This window comes from Apus apus, chromosome 14 (assembly GCF_020740795.1).
Source record: "Apus apus isolate bApuApu2 chromosome 14, bApuApu2.pri.cur, whole genome shotgun sequence".
Taxonomy (NCBI): Eukaryota; Metazoa; Chordata; class Aves; order Apodiformes; family Apodidae; genus Apus; species Apus apus.
The window spans coordinates 3,797,102-3,817,636 of record NC_067295.1 but is presented as its reverse complement, the minus strand read 5'-3'; the positions used below and the strand labels follow the sequence as shown (position 1 = coordinate 3,817,636).

Here is a 20,535-nt window from a genome sequence, read left to right as displayed (position 1 = left end):
AGCAGTGTGACAGTCCTGGTGCCCTGGACGGGAAAGCAGGTGGCCACGTGCGATGTCAGCTGCAAAGCGCAGCCTGAAGCTGAGCCCCGGGCATGAGCCAGCTCTGCCCGAGAAGCCACAGCCCCATCACTGGAAGACTGGTGGCCTCCAGCACCCCAGAAGAAGTGAAGTAACTTTCCCCCGTCGGACCAGTCTGCCCGTTATGGGTTTCTGCTACTTGTGAAATATTACCAACCGCCGTCATCTTGCTCCATGCTCTCTGGGCCATGATGGACAGACACATTGCCAGGAAGCAGGCTGGCAAGGGGCTGTGGCCACAGAGGGGCCTGAGCCAAAACACATGGCTCCAGGGTCCCTCCAGTCTGAGGCCAGAGCGGCTGGAAAAAACAGCAGCAAAACTTTGGGTTTATTTCCATGGGATGTTTTCAACTCTGGGCACTCGAGGGAGGACTGTTGCCCTCTTGCAGCCAGGGTCTCAGCTGGCTGCTGGACTCTGGCACGGAGCAGGAGCTGCAGCCACCCTTGGCCGGGACTGCTGTCACCTCTTCCCCAGTCCGGCTTGCAGCACCTCAAAGGCAGCCAACTGGGACACCAGTCCTTGCCACAAACAGCTGGAAAAACGCTTACAACCTCATGAGTCCCCTTTCCCCAACAGGGAGGGAGGAGAACCAGGAGAAGTCTGGCTGCCAGCCCCCATGGAGTGTCCATCCCACCACCAGCAGGACAGACACCGTACCAGCACCAGCTACCCACGTTCACCATCATCCACACATCCCTGATCCTCTCCCTGCAGAACCAGCAGCTTCCCGGGGGAGACTCTCCTAGGGCCCCCCCTCCAACACACACCTCCCCATTGAGGAGCGAAATAGCACGGCAAGGCACGGCCACGGCAATTTCTCATGCACACATTTATGGCTGCAAACAGCTGAGAGGCAGAAGTGCTGACCGTGTAAATCTTTGCCGCCTCCTCCCGTCTGCCAGGGCAGCTCCAGTGACACCCGAGGCACTGGAGCTGCCTTGACTCTGTGCCATGCACGAGACGCCAGCGATACAAGCCCCCGAACGCCCTGGGCTGAAACCAAAGCCCCCAGATCAGATGTATCTGGACTCCAGCAGTGGCTGGTCCCCATCCTGCCCCCACAGCCCCAAGCCACCATCACAACCCACTGCCCTCTGCCCCAAAACCCATCCCTGTCCTATTTACACCCCATGCCGCAGGGCTGGCAGTTGCTTCAAACAAATTGACAGCCTCAATTTTCCGCATCCCCTGAAGCCCTTGGATTTCATCCCCCAGATCTAGAGCAGCCCAGTCCATTTAACTGCCCATTTAATCTTCTAAAGGCCCTGGTGAGCTCAGAGACAACATCCTTCAGCAGGACGTCCATGCTCCTGGCTTCACCACCAGCGTCCCGCTCTCCTTCAGCCGCAGAGGATCACTACCTTAAAAGCCAAGGCAAGTTCTCCCCACAGCTCTCTATTGTTTCTTTTAATTTTATTTTATTCCACGTGGGACTCTTGTGTCCAGGCTGCTTTATTGTTAAGTGGCTCTTGCACAATATTTACTACTGCTCGCAGCTGCGTCAGCCCAGGAGCGCGGCGCGTTCCCAACGAGCTCTCCCACAGCCATTATCCCGTGCTGGGATTTTATTGCTGTGCTACCCCCGGGGTGAATCACCCTGCTGCCGGGCCCCCCCCGCAGCCAAGGCACATCAAAGAGCAGGGTGTGTGCACAGGGCAAGAGGGGGGTTCCCTGCCTCAGTGGAAATAAAGAGCCCTACAGCTCACCTCCTCCTCACCCAGGAGCTGGAACAGCCCCAACACCCCAGAGATGGCGGAGGAGGAGAAAATGGGAAGAAGTGGCTGCAAGAGTTCAAGGGATGGGTGCTCATGCTCTGGCTATGACCCCGGCGTCCTGCAGACTCATCCTGTGCCTCAGCTTCCACTGTGAAACAAAACAAACGCAACCCGAGGTCCACCAGCACTTCAGGGCTTGGGGTCACAGGAGAAGGACACGATGAGATGCCCTGAACATCCCCTGTGAGGTCACCCACCAGCTCCTGCTGACAGAATCTTCACGAGGGGCGGCAAGAAGCCACCCAGGTGGAGCCATGAATCCCTCTGGCAGAGGGAAGGTGTCTTTTCCTCCTGCTGGACAAAAACAGTCCCACTGGGACCCTTGGCATGATGTGCAACCAATCTTCACAGGCTGAAAGACAGCCTGGGAAGCACCAAACCAGTCCCATGTCAACCCTGACACATAAACATTCCAAACCTGGGTCACTGCCAGCTGCTACAGCGTAAGTGTCCCCAGCCTGAAATCTCCCACCACGTCAGATGTCTCTCCTTTTCTGCTGGCACAATTATACCTAACACCCCAACAGGGCTCCACCAAAACCTCCAGGCTGTCACTACACAACCACACAGCTTCCCTCAAATAGTGAACAGCGACCCAGTGGGCTCTTCAGCTCCACATTTACTAAAATAATGTCTGGAAATTTTAAAATAATTATTTTTAACTCTCAAACTGATTACCAGAATCACCAGGAATGCAGAACCTGGCTGCTGGATGGCTGTCTTGCCTTCCTCTCCTGTTTTCCTAGGACAGTATGAAAATGTCTTTACTCTGGACCGTCCTTCATCATGGTGAGGACCCTCCAGCCACTGGTGGCTGGCACAGGGTCCCCTAGGGCTGACTCTGCTCCCAGCACTGGGCACACACCTTCCCTAAAGGTGCTCCCCCCTTCCTAAGCACAGAAGTTTAACCCACCCTCTTTTTTCAATTTATTTTTTTTTCTTTTAATCACCCACCTTGGTGCAGAAGACACAAAGTAAACAAGCCAGCCCTGCCCATGCAATTAACCCAGTGACACCCACGCAGCCCCTGTCCCGTGCCCTCGTTAGAGAAGAGCTCGTTACCCGTCACTGCCAGAGCCACAGGCGCTTGGGGGGGGAGGTTTCTGTGGGATGGCATGAGTGCTGGTCCCCACATCACCTGCACCCAGTGCCTGCCAGCAGCAACTGAATCAGCCTTCAAAGAGAGATCCCAGCTTTCCCAGTGCCATTTGCCGTGCCCTGGAGGCAACACGGTCTATTTTCAGCCACAATGACCGAAGACCAGTTCACCAACAGGTGAAATGGGGCTGTGCAGCAGCATCTCCCTGCCCTCCCATTGAGAAATTACACACCTCTGCGTGCTGGGCAGCAGCCAGCCCTGCAGACACACCCCGGGGCACCCACCAAAAGGTAAATGCCACCTGCCCTCTCCTCCCCTCGGCTCCCATCGCTGGCCAGGACCCCCCCTGCCCTGGCTGCCTCCTCTCTGCATGGGTGGTGGGTGGGGGTCATCACAGGATCACCCCCAGGGTTCATCCCTGCCTGTCCTGTCCAGCATGGTGAAGGGTCACAGCCAGGATGGTCCCCACCATGCCCAATACCAGGCTGTGCTGGAAAGATCCTCAGCATCCCCCATTCTGCAAACCCAAGCCCACACAGTGCAAGATCAGGGCTGCTCATCTTCCTCCTTCCTCCAGAAATCAGGTGGCCTGACTGCAAGTCCCCAGGCTGGGGACTGCCCCATGCCACTCTTTTCTCTAGGGTTTCACCACAGCCACCAGAGAGGTGGCACCTCCCAATAGCAGCTCAATCTGCTCTGCTAGTAGGTCCATCACTGGAACCCAACCAGCCACCCCACCACTGACGTCTGGCACAGAGGTGACAGCTGGATGGGGTTTTTTTTTCCCTCCCAGGGACAGCATGAGCCAGAATTACTCAAAGCCTTGGGAGATGTGGCCTCCATCGCTGCTCATTTTAAAACTTCTTGTTTGCAAAGTAGTTGCCGTGGCTCAGCACCCCTCGAGGCACCTCGCAAAGGGCACTGCAAAGGGAAACTGAGGCACAGAGCAGCACAGCACCCAGATCCAACACGTGCACACTCAGCAAACAGACAGCAACCACTGCATGAGACAGGGGTCCCAGCAGTGAGAGGGGACCTACTCCAAGAAACACTCCAGGGCTGGAGCAAGGACACTGCCAATGATCCAACCGTGTTTCATCAGCTCTGGCTTCACAACTCCCACTTTGATCCAGCATGGCCAGTACAGGGTAAATGGAAGGTGAAGCTGGAAGCACCCATGTGTACTGCTTGGTGTGTTGTGGGAGTGACCACATCCCTCTCCCAGAGCCCAGCGCTGACCTCTATGGTGTCTGCAGGGACCAAAACCACTCCACGAGAAATTCCCCAACGGGCTCCAGACATGTGGGGCTGGAAGGAGATCCACAGATGGAGCACAATCCCATAAGCCTCTTTTCCTTAGGAAACCAGGCTCAAAAGCTCAGCCAGTGGCCAGCCTCTCCTCCTAACCTCACATTCAGCCCTTTTTCCTTCCACAGGCTCCTGCCCTCCTCACATCCTCCTGAACATCAGCCCACACCACCTTTTCTGCACCCAAAAAAAAAGCTCCAAACTGCGAAGCAAAGGGCTGGCAAACACCCGACACCAGGCACCTCCCCACCACCGATAACAGGAGATAAACACAGAGGCAAATATTATGGCAGTGTGGTTTAATTCCTGATGAATTATGCAAATCCATATTGAAAGTGAAGCACAGCCCTTGGGCTCTTGACAAACTGCCAACCTGGCCCCAACGTCACCAGGCAGGGACAGCCAGCCCTCCATCAGGTGAAGCACGAGATGGACACCCTGTCTATGCACGAACACACGCACTTGTGTGTGCACATCCCACTTGGGAGACCAAGAAGCACCTGCAAGAAGGATTCAAGAGTGACTTCTGCAGTTCTCCTTCCTCCCAGCTGTGTTTAGCCAGGCCAGGGATGGCCACCGAGCTTTCACCTCCTCCACAAGATGGAAGCAGCTTGGGTTGACTATGAGATTCAAAGCAGTAAAGATAAAATTCTCCATGGCTGGGACTGGGAAGGAGGGGAGGCAGAGGAAGGCGGGAAGGGGAAGCCTAAAACACTTGTGCCAACGTGAATGTCGGTGCTGAAGCCGAGGAAAGGAAGAAGTGTCCGCAAAATAGACACAGAGAGGACTCATCTGATGAAAATAGGAATTTCCGATCCCACACAAACCCCGAACATCCATTAAAAGCAGCAGAAGAATCATTGCTTTGTGTCACTAATCTCATTAGGGAGAAAGACCTGCTGAAGCACTGGGATTGCAAAGGGAAACCCCAGCACTGTGTGTGCCTGTCTGGCAGAGAAGGGACACGGGAAAGGTGTGCTGGGCTTTCACTTCACCCTGGGAAGGCTCTTGCACCCATCTTTACTCACCTGCCTGGATCTTTTACCCACTGGAGTGTTACCCACTTGCCTTGTTTGTGACACGGCATGTGGGATGCATCCCCACCCAGCAAATCAGGACACAAACCACCAAAATTCTACAACCTGAGCTGCGATAAAACAGGGGGCCATTTAAATCCCACACGGCTAAAGGCACTGCCTGCGAGCAGCAAAGAGCTGAATCCCTCCAAAACCCTTCCTCCCAAGCACGCTGGTGGTTTCAATTATTATTTTTATATTTTTTGAATTAAAAGCAATTAAACCGAATGTATTAAAAGCATATTCAAGCCACAGGGAATTCTGCTGGGAAGGGATCGGGGGCAGGAAGGGAAGCACGGGCAATACATCTAACCACCAAACATCAAAAGGGCTCTTTGCTCGCAGTATCGCGGCAGGGTAAGATGGATGGCAGCAGAAGCAAGAAGAACCTTTGCAGAAGTTGCCGGGGATACAGATCCAGAGGGATGGGTCTGAGTGCCTTAAAATCTCCGTTATTCTTCTAAAAAGGCACCTTCTTTCCCAAACACACAACGTCTTTCCTTCCCTTGCTCCGAGCCCACCATGTTCAGCTTGCCTTGCTGACTCCAGCTCCCTCAAAATGGCTCTTTGGCCATTGCTACGCTGGCAATAAAATTTATTCCCAAGGTCACTTCAAGCCTTTTGCCACTGTTTCAAGTCTCACTGAATTAAATCAACAAAATAAACAGACTCAGACATACTGAGGCCCCCCTCATCCCCTCTCTACCCATCACCTCCCTGATTTGGAGATACCAAACTCTCAACTAACCTTTTGCTTCCCATAACCATCAGTGACAACAGCTGGGGAGGAAAACCGGAGCATATTGTGCACCCAACAGCTGATCCTCACGGCGTGGGGAGACAACCCAACTGTCACTCCCCAGCCAGCACCGACAGGGACAGGTACAAAGGGTTTGTGTGGCTGCCATCCCTATGGTGGTTAAGAGCTGGACAGGAGTGAACGATAAGCAAAGCAAATAAACAGCAGGGAGAGATGGTGTTTTAACCCAGCCAGCGCGGCAGTGCCTGCAGACATCCAGCTGTGCCGCGCCGGAGCAAAGCCAGCCAGGAACGTAGGGCTGGGAGGAAACACGGGGAGAAGGAAACCCCCAAATGCTCGTGGCCAGGGAGAGGCAGCACCTTGCAGGGTGCCAGAGCGCTCCCCTCACCAAACTTTCCTTTTTTTTAAAGAGCATCCAATGCTGGAAAAGCCGGCGAGGGGCTGCGGAGCCAGCGCTGCTCCCTCGCCACGGCCCCGCAGGCAGGGAGCCCAGGGTTGCCCTCAGTTCCCCTTCCTCCCCAACCCCGCCTGCGTTTTCAGGTCGGTTCAGGGTCCACCGTGCTCTCCCGTTTCAGCAGCGAAGCAGAACAAAGCACTCCCTTGTCCTCAGCACCTCGAGCAGGCGACGCTGGATCGCATTACCTAACCCCGACCAACATCTCCTCGTCCCGGCAAGGCAGCTTTCGTGTCAGCACATGCCAGCCTGGCCCCGATTCCCTGCACCACCTCCCGCCCGAAGCTTTAACTGGATCAGTTGAGTACACGCTGAAAACACACGGAGCCTTGTTTCAACTCGTCGGGCACTAACCCCAGCTCCGGGAGGTGATCTGACACCCTCCCGCCAGTCGCAGCCGAGCCGCAAGGCGCTCACCTGGAAGGCTCCCGTAACAACGTTAATTCCCCTTAACAATATTCATTTCCATAGTCATCAGGAGATGGCGAAATGACAAGATGGGGGGTTATTTACTCTATAATTATAAACTAATTTCAGCTTTACCCTGCGTTATCCCAGGAAGGAGATCTAAAATTTCCCTTACGAAAGCCCTGCGCTGCTAACCACGTCGGCAGTGAGATTAATTCTCAGCAATTTCCATTTCTCCAACAGCTGTTGTGCTGGGAAAGAGCAGGAGCCTGTCCCCAATGCCGGGGACATGCACGGTGCCCCATGCCACCCCAAGATAGGATTTCTAGCACCAGCACATCCTCCAGATCAAATTTTCATTGGCACACCATCAGTCAGGGTTGGGACTGGTCTTCGTCCGACCCCACCAAGGAGACTCAGTGCTGGGTGGGCGACGAGGCTCACTCAAGGTGGGAGAAGGGCTGCTAGAAACCATGCTAACAAAGCACATTTTTGTTAGCACCACGTATCCAAGGCAGGGCCAGGTTCCTGTCCGTTCAGCTGGGGGAGGTATCAGAAACACTAACACGGCAAAGGATCCAGCAGGACCTTGCTCTGAGCAACTTTACGTCACCACATTGGCCCTTGGGCTCCTGTCCGCAGTCCGAGCCCAGTGCCCTACCACCAGCTACCGCTACTTGGGATGGGAACAGCAACGGAGGCTGGAGGACACAGTGGACAGTCCTTCCCACCTCTCCTGAAGGACAGATAAGCCATCTCACAACCCACCCAACCACCAGGACCTTGGGGAAATCATTGGGACATCAGGAAAAAGAATCCACAGCACTCCAGGAGCGCATGATGGGAGACTCCAAAATAATGCAGAAGCCTCTTTTTTTCACCCCCAGTGCAAAACTGAAGAGACCACTCCTGCCTTGCTCACAGAGCTGGCTGCAGGCCGAGGGGAGCTGCAGGGGCATCACTTAATGGCTGATTGATTCCATTGCCCCTGGGGATGTCGGGTGTAAATGGGAGAGCACAACGGGTCCCAGCACAACATCCCTGCCTGGCGCAGGGCAGCATCACCTCCTCGAGCACCAGCGGGACAAGCAGGCTCGCTGCTCTGCCTGAAAATATGTCTCAAAAAGCATCTCATTTCACCGGGGCCTCGAGGGAGGAGAAACATCTCCCCAGGCAGGTCTCCGGCCCGTCCACATTCCTCCCGCTGTTACCCAGCCAGCCCCTGCCCCACGGAGCCCCCGCGCTCAGCCCCTCGCACCACCCCCTGGGCGGGCAGGGAGGGGGAACCGCGATTTCAAGGGCCATTAACCACCGATGGTATTTTCCTTGCAGCATCAAAACGTGACCAAAAAGAGCCGCCTCGAACCAAAGCCAAAATCCCACCACTGCTCCGGGAGCCCCTTCCTCACCAGCGCAGCTCCGGGGCTCGGCTCAGTCCAGCACTGAACTGGTGCTATCCCGGTGTTCCCTCCCTATCCGCAAGGCAATTTTTAAGCGTGGCTGCAGTTTAGATGAGCAAAATGTGCTTCTGCTGGCAGTGCCGACAGCAAGGCCTCCTCTGCAAAACCTGCCGGCTCAGCAGAAGCACAATTTTGCCATTATAAGGATGGCTACAGTGGGATTTTGCTGGCACAGCAAAGCTATTCTGAGGGAGGGTATTTTATATTTTTTTCCCTACACTCCTACCTGGCCCAGCTGTCCTGGAAAACTTCTCCCTGGGCACAGCAGGGACGGTTTCCAATCCGCCTTAAATCCCTGCATTTGAATGCACATGCTAATGTGGAAGTATGAAAGCAAGCAAACCAAAATCTCTCCTCTCCACCTGACCGCTTTCCTTTCAGCCCCGGCTCTCCAGCTGGATTTAACACAAAGTCAGCTCTGCTCCTGCAGGCGTGTCCCTTTTCCCAGGCACTGGGAAGTGTTTCTGAAGAATATTTTAATGGAAGAGGCTGGGCATTCTTTATACAAACAAAGATCTGTTCCGGTAGCCCCCCCCATGTGCATCCTACCCAAGAAAGGACACCTCAGTACACGGCAAAAAGCAGATTATTTATTATTATTATTTTTTTTAATTCAGTCTTTTTGCACGTAGCTGGTATCTGCTCACACGCAGTCCCCGAACAGCCCTTCGCAACCCAGTCTGAAGGAGCCTTTTCCACCTCCCCCAAAACACAGAAGCTGCCAAGAACAACGCGCCCACCGTGGGTTGGAGCTGAGACCAGGACACTCGCTTGGACCTGAGGATGGTGGGGTAGGGAAGGAGCAAAACTACAAACGCCCCATACTCTGAGCCGCGGGCTGCAGCGCGGAACAAGCTGCTGCTTTAATGGACCCGGCTGCCTGACTCCATCGATTGCAGCTGCTTTTTTATGCAAGGTCTTCCCGGCAAGCTTGGCCAGGGATGAAATTCCATTGCAAACAGTCACCTTCCTCCCCCAGCAGGGTCCGCTGGGAGCACTTCGCTGCCCCCCCGGCCCCCAAAGCCCCCGTGCCCTCCTCTGGGATGGGGAGACAGCGATGCCCAGGAGCACGGGGGGCACACGGGATGGCAGCCCCGCAGCCCAGGGCTGGCTCGCATCCCACCTCGGCCTCCCGCTCCCTCCTCTCTCCGCACGCCTCCAACAAAGGGGCTTCTGTCCCCATCCTCTTGGTCCACACAGCACCAAAATGCTTCCACAGAACAGAAACCCACCCCCAGAGAAGAGCCAAGGGTCTGGGGGTGACCGGACACAGAACAAGCACCCGTACTTTGGCAGAGCCCGGGCTGCCGTAACGAGCAGAGGCTACCAGAAAAATAAGGAGTCGGCACCGGCGATAACTGGATTCTTAAATATGGCCAATCGTGCTATTTTTACAGGGGCGTATTTATTTTAGGAGGACGCTGGGACAGATTCAACAATCTCTTTCTTCAGCCCGGCAGTATTTCAAGATCGGTTTGAACTGGCTCTATTTAAAGGCTTCGCCTCCTGCCCACTTTTCTTAACCCCTTGCACAAGCCCTGGCTTTCCACCCCTCTAAGCCCCTCCTAAAAACACAACAAGCAAAAAAATAAACAACACCACAACAGCAAAAAGAAAAACACCACCATCAAGACTGCAAACGCAAACCTACAAAAGGGCCCCTTCGTAGCAGGAACCAATCGTAATTGCAAACCATGTTGTTAAAGCCGTAAAGAAAAAAATAATTAAAATTTAAAATCCCTGCCTATCCCACTGCCGAGGTGTAATGGAAGTTTGGACTGTTAGTTGTACATCTCTTTTTAATGGGAATTGCTGTGGTGAAGCCAATGTCACAGAGCGATCGTCCCGGGAGAGCCAGGGACCATGGAGGTACGGGTTGGGATGGAGGGAAGGGATTTTCAAAAGGCTTCAGGAAAAGGAAAATAAAAAGAATAAGAAAACCTACCAAAAAATATATATATCGGAGGGATCACAAAACCTGCTCCCTCTGTGAGAGGCTCCAAATCTGAGGCTCACTCGGGGTTTATGGAGCAGTGGGAAAGCTGGAGGACGGCAGCCGGGAGTAGCTGGCTTTGTCGGATGGAGCTCAGTGCCTCCCTCCTGGGCTGCCTGGATTTCAGGGAAACACCAGGAAAGGAAACTTTGGGAAGGGGGAAAAAAAAGGAGGGGGGAAACAAAAAAAAGAAAAGAAAGGACAAAAAAAAAAAATCTCCCAATAAAAAAAAATAGTCGACACCAAAAAAAAGAAACAACAACCCACACCCGGGCTGGCTTGAGATTGTCCCCATTTTTGCAGAGATTCAATTCAGCTTTAGCAAGAGCTGGAAGAGGGGGGGGGAGAAAAAAAATATGCAGGGCAAAAAAAAAAAAGGAGACAAAAAAAAAAAAAGACAAAAGGGAAGGAAAAAAGGTGTTTGCCCATGTGCTTGGCTTCAGAAAGCGTTCGCTTTACACCTCTCCTCTTAGCACCTGGGAAATTGGCACTGCCACCTAGTCTAAAACTAATAAATCTTTTTCCCTCGATTCGGGCTGCTTCCTTCTCTGCAGATGTTGGCAATCAGGTTTGCAAATTTCAAAGCCATTCATCCCGGGTGGCTGGGAGAAAAGCAGGTTTATTATTGCAAAACCTGTCACCCTCTCAACGCCTAAAGTAAACTCCAAGTCACCTCTCCACGCCCAGGGGAAAAGAAAAGGGGGGGGGGGAAATAAAAATATAAAACAGAGCCAGAGAGGGAAATCAAACGGTCAGAAATCGCTCTGTCTTTTCCGGGCAAGCTTGGCAAAGTATCCTGGCAAAAGAGCAGGCAGGAGTGTGGGCAGGAGGGTGCAGGCAACGTCCTCCCGGCGGCTGCCGGACCCTGCGCTATCCCACCCTGCCAGACGTTGGGAAAAGGAGCTTGGAAAGGGGGAGAAAAACACAAATCCCTCCAAAAAAATACAGTCATGTAAGCAAATAAATAAAAAGCTGACTGAGGGGAAAAAAAAAAACAAACTCGTAATGTTCAATGTCTTCTTTTTTATCATTTGCTTTTTGTTTTGTTTTTAATGGAGAGGCAGCCGGGAACGGAGCACGTTGAGAAGAGGAAAAAACAAAATTATAAACAGGGAGAAAACCCTGCGTGGAAGTTTGGTTTGCGGGCTTAAAAAAAGAATAAATATCAAGGAAATCAAAAAAGAAAAAGCACCAAAGCCCGAAGCGCCGAGGACCGCGGCGGGGCTGGGGCTGCACTGCCGGCCGCGGAGGGAAATCACACAAACTGCCCCGTTTTGCCCCTTTTCCCAGCCCCAAAACACTCGGGTTTGGGGATTTGATGCCTGGCCGCGATGCAGCCCCTTCCCCTCCGCACCCCGAGCTGTCCCTCTCCCAGCTTTCCCGAAAATCGGATTTATTCCTCGGATTTATTCCTCAAAACCCCCGCAGCTGCCTCGGCGGGGATTTTTCTCGTCGCCAACAAAACCGCGCACTGGGAGGGGGGGGAATTTTTCCCCGATTCCTCTATTTTTCCTCCCTTTCCCCTATATTTTCTCCCCACTCTATTTCCCCCCCCCCCTTTTTTTTCTTTTCCCTCCAAAACAAAGCCAGGCGAAGGCAGAAAACCCTTGGGGAAAACACGCGAAAAAGCGGCAACCTGGCATTTATATATAATTATTATTATCATCATATTTTTGGCGCTTAAAGCCCCATCGGCTGCTGCTCCCCCCCCGCCCGGAGCTGTAGAGGTGCAAGGGAGGGAAAGCGGGGAAGGGGTTGCCGAAGGGTGGATCGACGGAACCTTACCCGGGTGAGAGTGAAGGCTGATGCCCGATGCGAGGAACTTTCCAGGCTGGAGAGCGGCGGGAAGTCCGGCGGCCATGGGACCGGCGGCGGGGGCCAGCCGGCCGGTAGCTCCCAGGCGGTGGCTTTCCATGGCCAGCCCGGAGAGCAGCGGAGGGGGCCCGTGTACCGAGCGGGGGGGCCCGAAATCTCGGCCATCCATCATCCACTCGCAAGCTTCAAGGAATCTCCCGGATCGCTGTCGGTGCCCGCCACCGCCTTTCCCCCCCACCCCCCCCACCCCCCCCCTCCCGCCCCCCCTCCTCCTCCTCCTTCTCCTCCTCCTCCTCCTCCTCTCCCCCCCCAAAAAAAAATCTTAAAAAAAAAAAAAAATCAGATGGTTTTCAAAAATAAGGCGTCCAAGTGTCCCATGGCGCGGTGCAGGGAGCCAGCCCCGGCGCGGAGGTCTCGGCGTTGCCTATGAAAGAGAAGGGGGGATGCGGTGAGACAACATACCCAGACCCCCCCTCCCTGCTTCCAGCCACCCCCCATAAACACCCCCCAAAAAACCCACCCTCACCTTCCCGACCGGGGAAAAGGGGGGGGGGGGGAAGGACGGGACACAGTGAGGGGCGGGGAGGTGGAAAATAATCATCAAAAGAAAACTTGTGGCAAAGGCCGGGGGAGAGGGAAATAAACATTTTTAAATCATTTGGTAAAAAAAAAAGTTCGATTTGTCACCCCCAAAAAGCCGAGCCGGGGAGCGCTGCAACCGCAGCCCAGCTCCGGCGGGGACACGGCATCGCATTCCTCCCCGGAGCGCAGGGAAACCAAACACACCAAAAAAAATAATAAAAAAAAAACAACAAAAAAGCAAAACAACAGGGAAAAGAACCTCCCTTTTTTTCTTTTCTCTTCCCCCTCCCTCTATTCCCGGGGGGCTGCTGTACCCCTTCCAAAAAAAAAGCCTCCCGGGCAGCGGCGGCAGCGCCCGCCGGGGAAGCGGCTCCCGCGGCGGCTTCGATCCCTCAGGAGCCCCGTTTCTCGCCTTTTTCCCCTCATTCCCGGGGCTCCAAACCGCCGCCTGCAGTTTGATTTTGTTCGGATTTTGTTCGGATTTTGTTTCGTTTCGTTGTTGCTTTTTTTTTTTTTTTTCCCCCCGAGGGTTTTTTTGTTTGTTTGTTTGCTTTTTTTCCTCCAGTTTTTCCCAGCTGGGCAAAAAAAAAATAACAAACCACGGATTATTATTTCTCAACCGAGCAAAAAAAAAAAAAAAACCAGAGATATATATAAAGAATTGATACTTGCAGTCTGATGAAACTAACCCCCCGCCCGTCGGGTTTTGCACCGGGATAGCCAGAAATCATAAACACCGCGGGGAATAAGGTGGGTTTTTCTCTCCCCCCCCCCCCCTCCCGCAGCTCCCGGAGCCCCGGCCCCGCCGCCCTTCCCGGCTCCGCTCCGGCCGCTGCCAGCGCGGGGGAAGGGGGGGCTGCTGAGCCAAGGAATTATTAACAACAACAAAAAAAGGGGGGTGTGGGGGGAACGGGAAATAAGAAGGGGAAAAAAAAAACAAAACAAAAAAATCCCACCGCTCGATGGTGGTTTGTTTTGGGGTTTGTTTTTTTTTTTCCCCCCCAATGTATTGAAGTGAAATTTGGAAATGGAATGCAACGCTGCTTGCGTGGCTGAGCGGGGCGAGTCTCAGCCCGGGGCTGCAGGAGCTTCTCGCGACTGAGAGGGGGGGAAAATAGCTAAAAAAGGGGCTACAGAGCACTCCGGGATGGGTCTGGGGGGGGGGGGTGGGAGAGAGGCGAGAGGGGGGGGACGCGGGACGCGACGCCCCCGCCCCGGCCGCGCCGCTGCGGGGAAGGGGCTCGGGTCCTACCTCGGCGCGGTCAGGCCGCCTGTTGGCGGGGCATGGCGGCGGTGCGGGGCTGGGGGCGGCGGTGCGGGGCTGGGGGTGCCGGCTCGCCGCCCTGCCCGCCGCCCAGCTCCGTTCCTCCGCTCCTCAGGGGTAAAGCGCAAGGAGCGACGAAGCGGCGGCCGCGCCATGGAGCGGCGGGGCCCCGCCGAGCTGCAGCATCGTCTCCACCCCCACACCAACCCCCCCCCCCCCCGCAACACCGCTCCGGGCCGGCCCCGCGCACGCTTAAAAAAAAAATAATAAAATTAAAAAAAAAAAAACGGGGGGGAGGGGAGCGGGAGCGCGGGAGGGAGGGAAAGGAAGGGGGAAAAAAAAAGAAAAAAAAAAAAAAACACAAACAAAAAAAAAAAACGGCGGCGCCGGGGCCATGAAACACACGCATTGTTCTCGACGCCATCGGGGCGGGCCCGGCGCCCGCCCGCGCCGCTTTATTGGAGGAGCGGGTTGTCACTCAGCGGCGGGTAAACAGGCGGCGGTTTCCAGGCTCCCCCACACCCCCCCCCCCCGGCCCGGCGCTGAGGCGCTCCCGCCGCCGTTTCCAGGCTCCCCGCAGCGCCGCCCCGCGCTCTCCCGCCCGGAGCAGGCGGCGGTTGGAGCCGCGGCGCCGCCATCCGCGCGCTCTGCGTGTGTCCCTCCGCGGCGCCGGGGGGCGTGCGGAGCAGTCACCCCCCCACACACACACACTGCGAGCCCCCTACCCTTTATTATCTGTGAGGGTTAAATTCTTCTCCCCCCCCCACCCCCGCCACGACAGGCTTTGTATTGAGGGATGTGAAGACCCCCCCCCCTCCCGGGGCGGGAAGGGGGAAGAGCCGCCGGGCCCTCTCCCACGGCCCCGCCGCGGACAAAGCGGCCTTTGAGGGAGGGGGGGGGGAGGGTCCCTTTCCCTCCCTGCGGGCCCCGCCCCTCCACAAAAATTGTAAAAAATAGGGTGAAAAGGAAGGCCGGCGGGGCGGGGGAGGAGACACAACCCCCCCCCCGTCCTCCCCGCTTTTCTCCCGTTTCACCAAAACTCCGTGTTTTCCAGCTGGGCGCGAGAAACAGGCGGGAGAGCCCGCGGGGGGGGGGGGGGGGCACGGTTTCCACACCCCCCACACACACACAGAGCTCTGCCCGCCCGGCCTCGGGTTCTTCCCGCCGTCCAGCCCAACTTTTACTTTTCCTTTTTTTTCCCTTTTTATTTTTTTCCCTTCGACACACCCAGCCCTGTCCTGGGAGGGAGGGAAGGGGGGGGGGGGGGGGCGGACACCCCCCTAACGGGCCCCCCCCCCCCCCCCCCGCCTCCAGCCTCCCACTCACAAATCCACCGCCCCGCTTCTTTATTTAATTAAAACTAAAAAAAAAAAACACAAAAACGGCTTTTATAACGAAAGAGGGGGGGAAGGGAAACATCTAATTTAACCCCGATATCAACTGAAAATAATAAACCCCCCCCCCTCATGTCCTGGCCGGGGCAGCAGAGTTTCGAGACCTTCCCCCCCCCCCCCATGGCATTTTCTGGCTTATTTTTAATCATTTTAAGAAAAGCAGCGGCGCGTTCCTCGAAAAGCTCTCACGCTCCGCCAGGCGCTGTGTTTACCGCGAAATAAATATAAATACATCTCCGTATGTGTGTTTTTATTTATATCTCAAGAGCAAAACCGGGCTGCGTCAGAGGCGAGGGCTCAAACCCCTCTGCGTCCAGGGGGAGAGGGGGGTTTTTTGCTCTCTCTTTTAGTAAACCAAAAAAAGAAGGGGAAAAAAAAAGGAGGGGGGGAGAAGGGGGAGGAAAGAAAAGAAAAACTATATTAATGGCTTAATCGCTTTTATGTGGCTTTAAAAGCATATTTTATAAATGTTTAATGCCTTCACGCCCGGACCTCCCCGCCGCTGTCCCCGGGACGGGGGGGGTTGGCATGTCATAAATCAGGGAAATGCTAATAAAAACCTCGGGCGTGGCGGGGGGGGGAAGAGACCGGGCCCCCCCCCCTCCTCCTCCTCCTCCTCCGGCTCCCCCCCTGCTCTGGCCCTTCCTCCTCCTCCTCCTCCCCCGGCCGGGAGCCATCTTGTAGCAGCAGCTCTGGGTTAGCACCGAGCTTTGTGTGTGTGTGTGTGTATCCCCCCCCCCCCGCTCTCCAGACCCCCCCCAAAAAAAAAATCCCGTGTGTATCTATAGATACACATTTTTAATAGTATTATTATTTTCTTCCCTGCGAGGCGCGGTGCTGCGGTTGCTGGGGGGGGGGGGGGGGGGGGGGGCAGGCACCATTTTCCCACCGTTTTCCGCCTTAAATCCCCTTCCCCTTTTCTCCCGGTTATTTCCCCGAACGGGACACACACACACACACCACACAACCCCCCCGTCCCGTCCCCCCCAGCTGCTACAGTTGCCCCCCCACGGAAGGTCCCGAGGAAAGCTGGGGGGTGGCGGCCGCTCTCCCATTTTCCCCGCAACCGATACCGATTTTTATTAAAAATATATTGGGGGTGGGGGGGAGCCCCGCAAACAGCCGCTTGCTCAGCACCGCCTTGCCCCCCCGGGGCTCCCGGCAGGTTCCCACGGTGCCGCCCGCCCCCGGGCCGCCCCCCGCCCCGGGGAGGGGGCACCCCCCTCCCGCCTCTCTCCATCCCCCTTCTTTTCCTTTAGTTTTCTTTATATCCCTCCTTTTTTTTGCCTCCTGTTTTCATCTTCCCCCCCCAGCTCCCCCCCCCCCCCCCCTTTTTTTTTCCTCTCTCTTTTTCTTTTCCTTCTTTTTCCCCGTTTTATTTTCCTCTATCCCACCCCCCCCCCCATCCCATGTCGGACCCGAAATTCTCTCGGGCCAGCCCCCTCCTCTCCCTGTCCCCCGGGCAGCGGGGTGAGGAGCTCACAGCCCCCAGCCCCACACCGGGCACTGTGTGTGTGTGTCCCCTCGGGGATGCAGGTAGGACTGGGGGGGGGGCTTGTGGGGGGGAAAGAAACGGGAGCTTGGATGCGGGGGGGGGGACTTGTCTGGAAACGTGGGAAGCAAAACAAACTGATTCCCCCCCCCCTTCCATCTCCTTTCCCACGTTTTGTGGGGCTCCCAAGGTTTCGAGGTCCCATCCCAGGCTATCTGCTGGGACCCCCCCACACACACATCTCCCGCCCCCCCCCCCGCGCTGGGGCTGCTGCGCATCCTTTTCGCCCGGCGTTTTCTACACGTTTTCAGGGTGTTTTCGGAGCTATATTTAAAGCCTGCAGTCAGGGGCTGGGTTTAGCAAACCAGGCATAAATCACATTAAAACGCGGACGGCGACGAGACGAGCCCAACGCGGCGACAAAGCTTTGCCCTGATTTCATTTCCCCCCCCCCCTCCGTCTCAACATTAGAACCAGATCAGACAGCGGGGTCCCGTCCCCCCTAAATAAAACCTTTTGGGGGCAGAGGGAGGATTTGGAGGCGAGGGGGTCTCTGCTGGGATTTATTGTGATGAATCCTGAGGGATTTATTCATCGGGGGGGGGAGTTCAAAATCCCGGGGTCGCACCCCAGCCCCCTTGCCTGCAAGGGAAGGGCTGAGGGGGTTCCAGGGTGAGGGGTCTCGATGAGGAGAGCCCCTCGGGAAACAGCTTGGGAACCAAGCGAAGTATTCCTGATTAACGACCAGAAACAGCTCGGGATTTCGTTTTTCTCCATAAATCCTGGCTGATTATAAACCCTGCGCTCAGCCTGGCTGTGGGCTTTGCATGGAGTGGGGGGGAACCTGAGAACAAGCCCCCCTCCCCCCCCCCCCCCCCCCCGAGGGCTTTATCCACCACTCGGGAACAGCTGGAAGCTGCAGCATCCTCGCACCATCCCAGCTCTGCTGACCCATTGCCCCGCCGGCGTGGGAGAAGGGCTGGGAGAGGGGGACACACACACAGGGTTGCAGCTGGGGGGGGGGGGTGTTTGTGTATCCCCCCCCTCCATTCACAGCAGTTCCGATCCCGCAGCTCCGGCGTTTGTTAACACCGAACCTCTCCCAAACCACAGTCTGGTTTCCAAGTCCAAATAAAGCCTGCTGGGTTGTTTCCCCCCCCAACCCCCCCCCGCTATCACGGGAGAGCAGGGAAAACCACCCCGTGTTCCAGCTCTGCCACTCGCACGCTCCCTTGTCCCCCCCCCAAACACCGAGCTGGGACCCCCCTCTGCTGGGACCTGCCCCATCATGGGTGCACTGTCCTTCCCCCCCTCCACGAAACCAGCCTTTTGCCACAGCTAAACTGGATCTTTGAATGATCAGGGTGGGTTATTTTATATTTTTTTCCCCCTTTTATCCAATATGAAGCTTTTTCCACCCAAGATCAGGAGAAAAAAAAAAAAAATAAACAGGGAGGGGGGCTGAGATGCACAACCCATAGAGAGGAGCACGAATCCCAAAGTTGTAATTACTGCCTGTTTGTTTTTTTGGGGGGGGCTCTGGACCAGCTGCTAAGTTGGGTGCAAGGCACGGAAAAGGCAGTTACAATTTTCAGCGGAAAAATAAAAAAAAATGTGGTTTAGCAGAGAAACATGAACGGGAAACCTCCCCAAATCTGCAACCCCTTGTCTAACACCCCCAGTACCAGAGGTTCTGCATTTGTGAGCTTAAAACTATCCTGCGTCCAGGTGAATGGGAATGCTGAGCTCTGAATGACAAGATCTTCTACATCAACGGAGTGAATTGGGGATTTTTCCCTTGATCTCCCAGTTAAATTTAAAAAATAATAATTAAAAATCCCCTCCTGGCTGAGGGACACGAGCAAGCAAGAGGCAGTAACGTGCTGTTCTGAGGTTTGATATAAAATAGATACCCTTGGCTTCAGCATTTCTCCATAGCCCAGCCCACAGGAACTGCAGGTACTTTCATATGCATACAAAACATTTTAAAATGGAAAATATTCAGCGCTGCTCTTGCCGTTTTGACAAGGGGGAAGGAATCGCGGGGCATGTTAAGGAGATATTAAAAGCTGCGGTTTGAAGCTCCTAAAGCATTTACTCAGCGGGAGATCCAGAGAAAGAAGTTTAGAAGTTAACTGCATACTTGTGTGCCTTTGCTCTGTCCTTCTTAAAATTCACCTCTCCTATCTGCTTCTAATTTAAACAGGCAGAGCCCTCCAGGAACTGGAAAATCCAGATTTGCAGCATCTCCCAGGGAAAGACGATTTCCTACGTGCCCCCCCCTGCAGGGCGAGGGTCCTGCTGAAGGTTAAACTTGCCAGTGCTGATGGTTTTGCACCGAGTTAATCTCCCCCCAGATAAAAGGCGGCGGGAACGCTGGTGAAAACTGGCCCGATGTTGCCAGCTGGTCCCTTTTCCGAAGCCAGGCAGGAATTTCACCCTCGCTGCCGTCCTTAAATGCTTGTCCCCCCGCACACCGTGCCCTGACCTGCTTCAACTGCCTGAAAACAAGGTAAACCCATCCACCTCCCTCGGGTACATTATCATGGCTTAAAATTAACACTCACAAATGTATTTTCAAATCCCTTCATGAAAGGCACCAGAAGCTCCAGGTATTATTACAATAGATCTTTCACCTTTTAACAGCTGTTAATTGCCATTAAAACCAAACATCCACAGCTTTTCTGGAACAGCATCTGAATTTCCCTGTCGCACACCACGCGTTGGAGAGCATGTATGTCTGCTTGGTCTGGCTTCCTTGCACGTGCCAGCCTGCCAGGACAAGGTGGGATCCCTAAATCCTACTTCCATGGTAACTATCTCGCATGCTGGGACCCATTTTCGGGTCCCCCAACTCCCCACACCAGCCTTTTTCCTTCGCCCTCCCCATCACGCTACAGGTCGTCGCACCAGACGCGCCGTCATTGCGAGAAAATCCAATTCCCTCCCCCCAGGCTTGCTGGTGGAAAGGAAGATAGGATGTCAAACCTGTTCCCCAAAAATACCCTGAAGAAGCAGGCAGGAACCTGCCCGTGAGGAAATGGGTCCCTGAGGCTGAATCCAGCCCGCAGCTGCCAGCAGGAGCACGTGCCGGGAGTCACAGGGGTGGGAATAACCTGCTGTGACCAACGGAGAGTCAATCAAAGCCATGACCAGGCAGGGCTGGGGGAGGCTGCCCCCCCACCGGAGGCTCCTTTCCCTGCTCCCTTTGGGGTCCATCAAGTCGGCCCCATCTGCAGCATCTCCCACCACCTCACAGCCCGGGATCTGCGGCCACCGTACAGAGAAGCCAAGTGCGGGTCAGGGAAGAAACCTTTGGGAAAACATTGTGGCAGGAGTTTTCCCCGTGTCCAGGAAGCCACTGGCTCCTTGCATTCCTCGTGGGTGCTTTTATGCACCCACCAAACATCCCACCTGCAGCCGACACCGGGTACCAAACCTGAAACACACGAGATCGATTCAGTGCGGCGAGAGGGGAAGAAACATCTGTCCTTCCACGCCCTCAAGCACCTTGCTGGACCCCAGTGTTTCCTCTCACCCCAAACCCCAACCCAAGGAGGGGGTGTCCATGGCTGT

At 55.1% G+C, this 20,535-nt stretch overlaps 1 protein-coding gene across 7 annotated transcripts in view; it reads right to left on the bottom strand.

Annotated features, from left to right (window-relative positions):
• The window catches only part of TNRC18 (trinucleotide repeat containing 18), a 56,399-nt gene extending 43,923 nt beyond the window's left edge, over window positions 1–12,476 (bottom strand). For all 7 annotated transcript variants that reach the window (XM_051631766.1, XM_051631768.1, XM_051631769.1 and 4 more), the window contains exon 1: window positions 12,198–12,476. In XM_051631766.1, coding sequence (XP_051487726.1) covers window positions 12,198–12,399 — 202 coding nt within the window. In that variant the 5' untranslated portion in view covers window positions 12,400–12,476. The remainder of the gene's footprint in view (window positions 1–12,197) is intronic.
• Window positions 12,477–20,535: the final 8,059 nt, after the last annotated feature.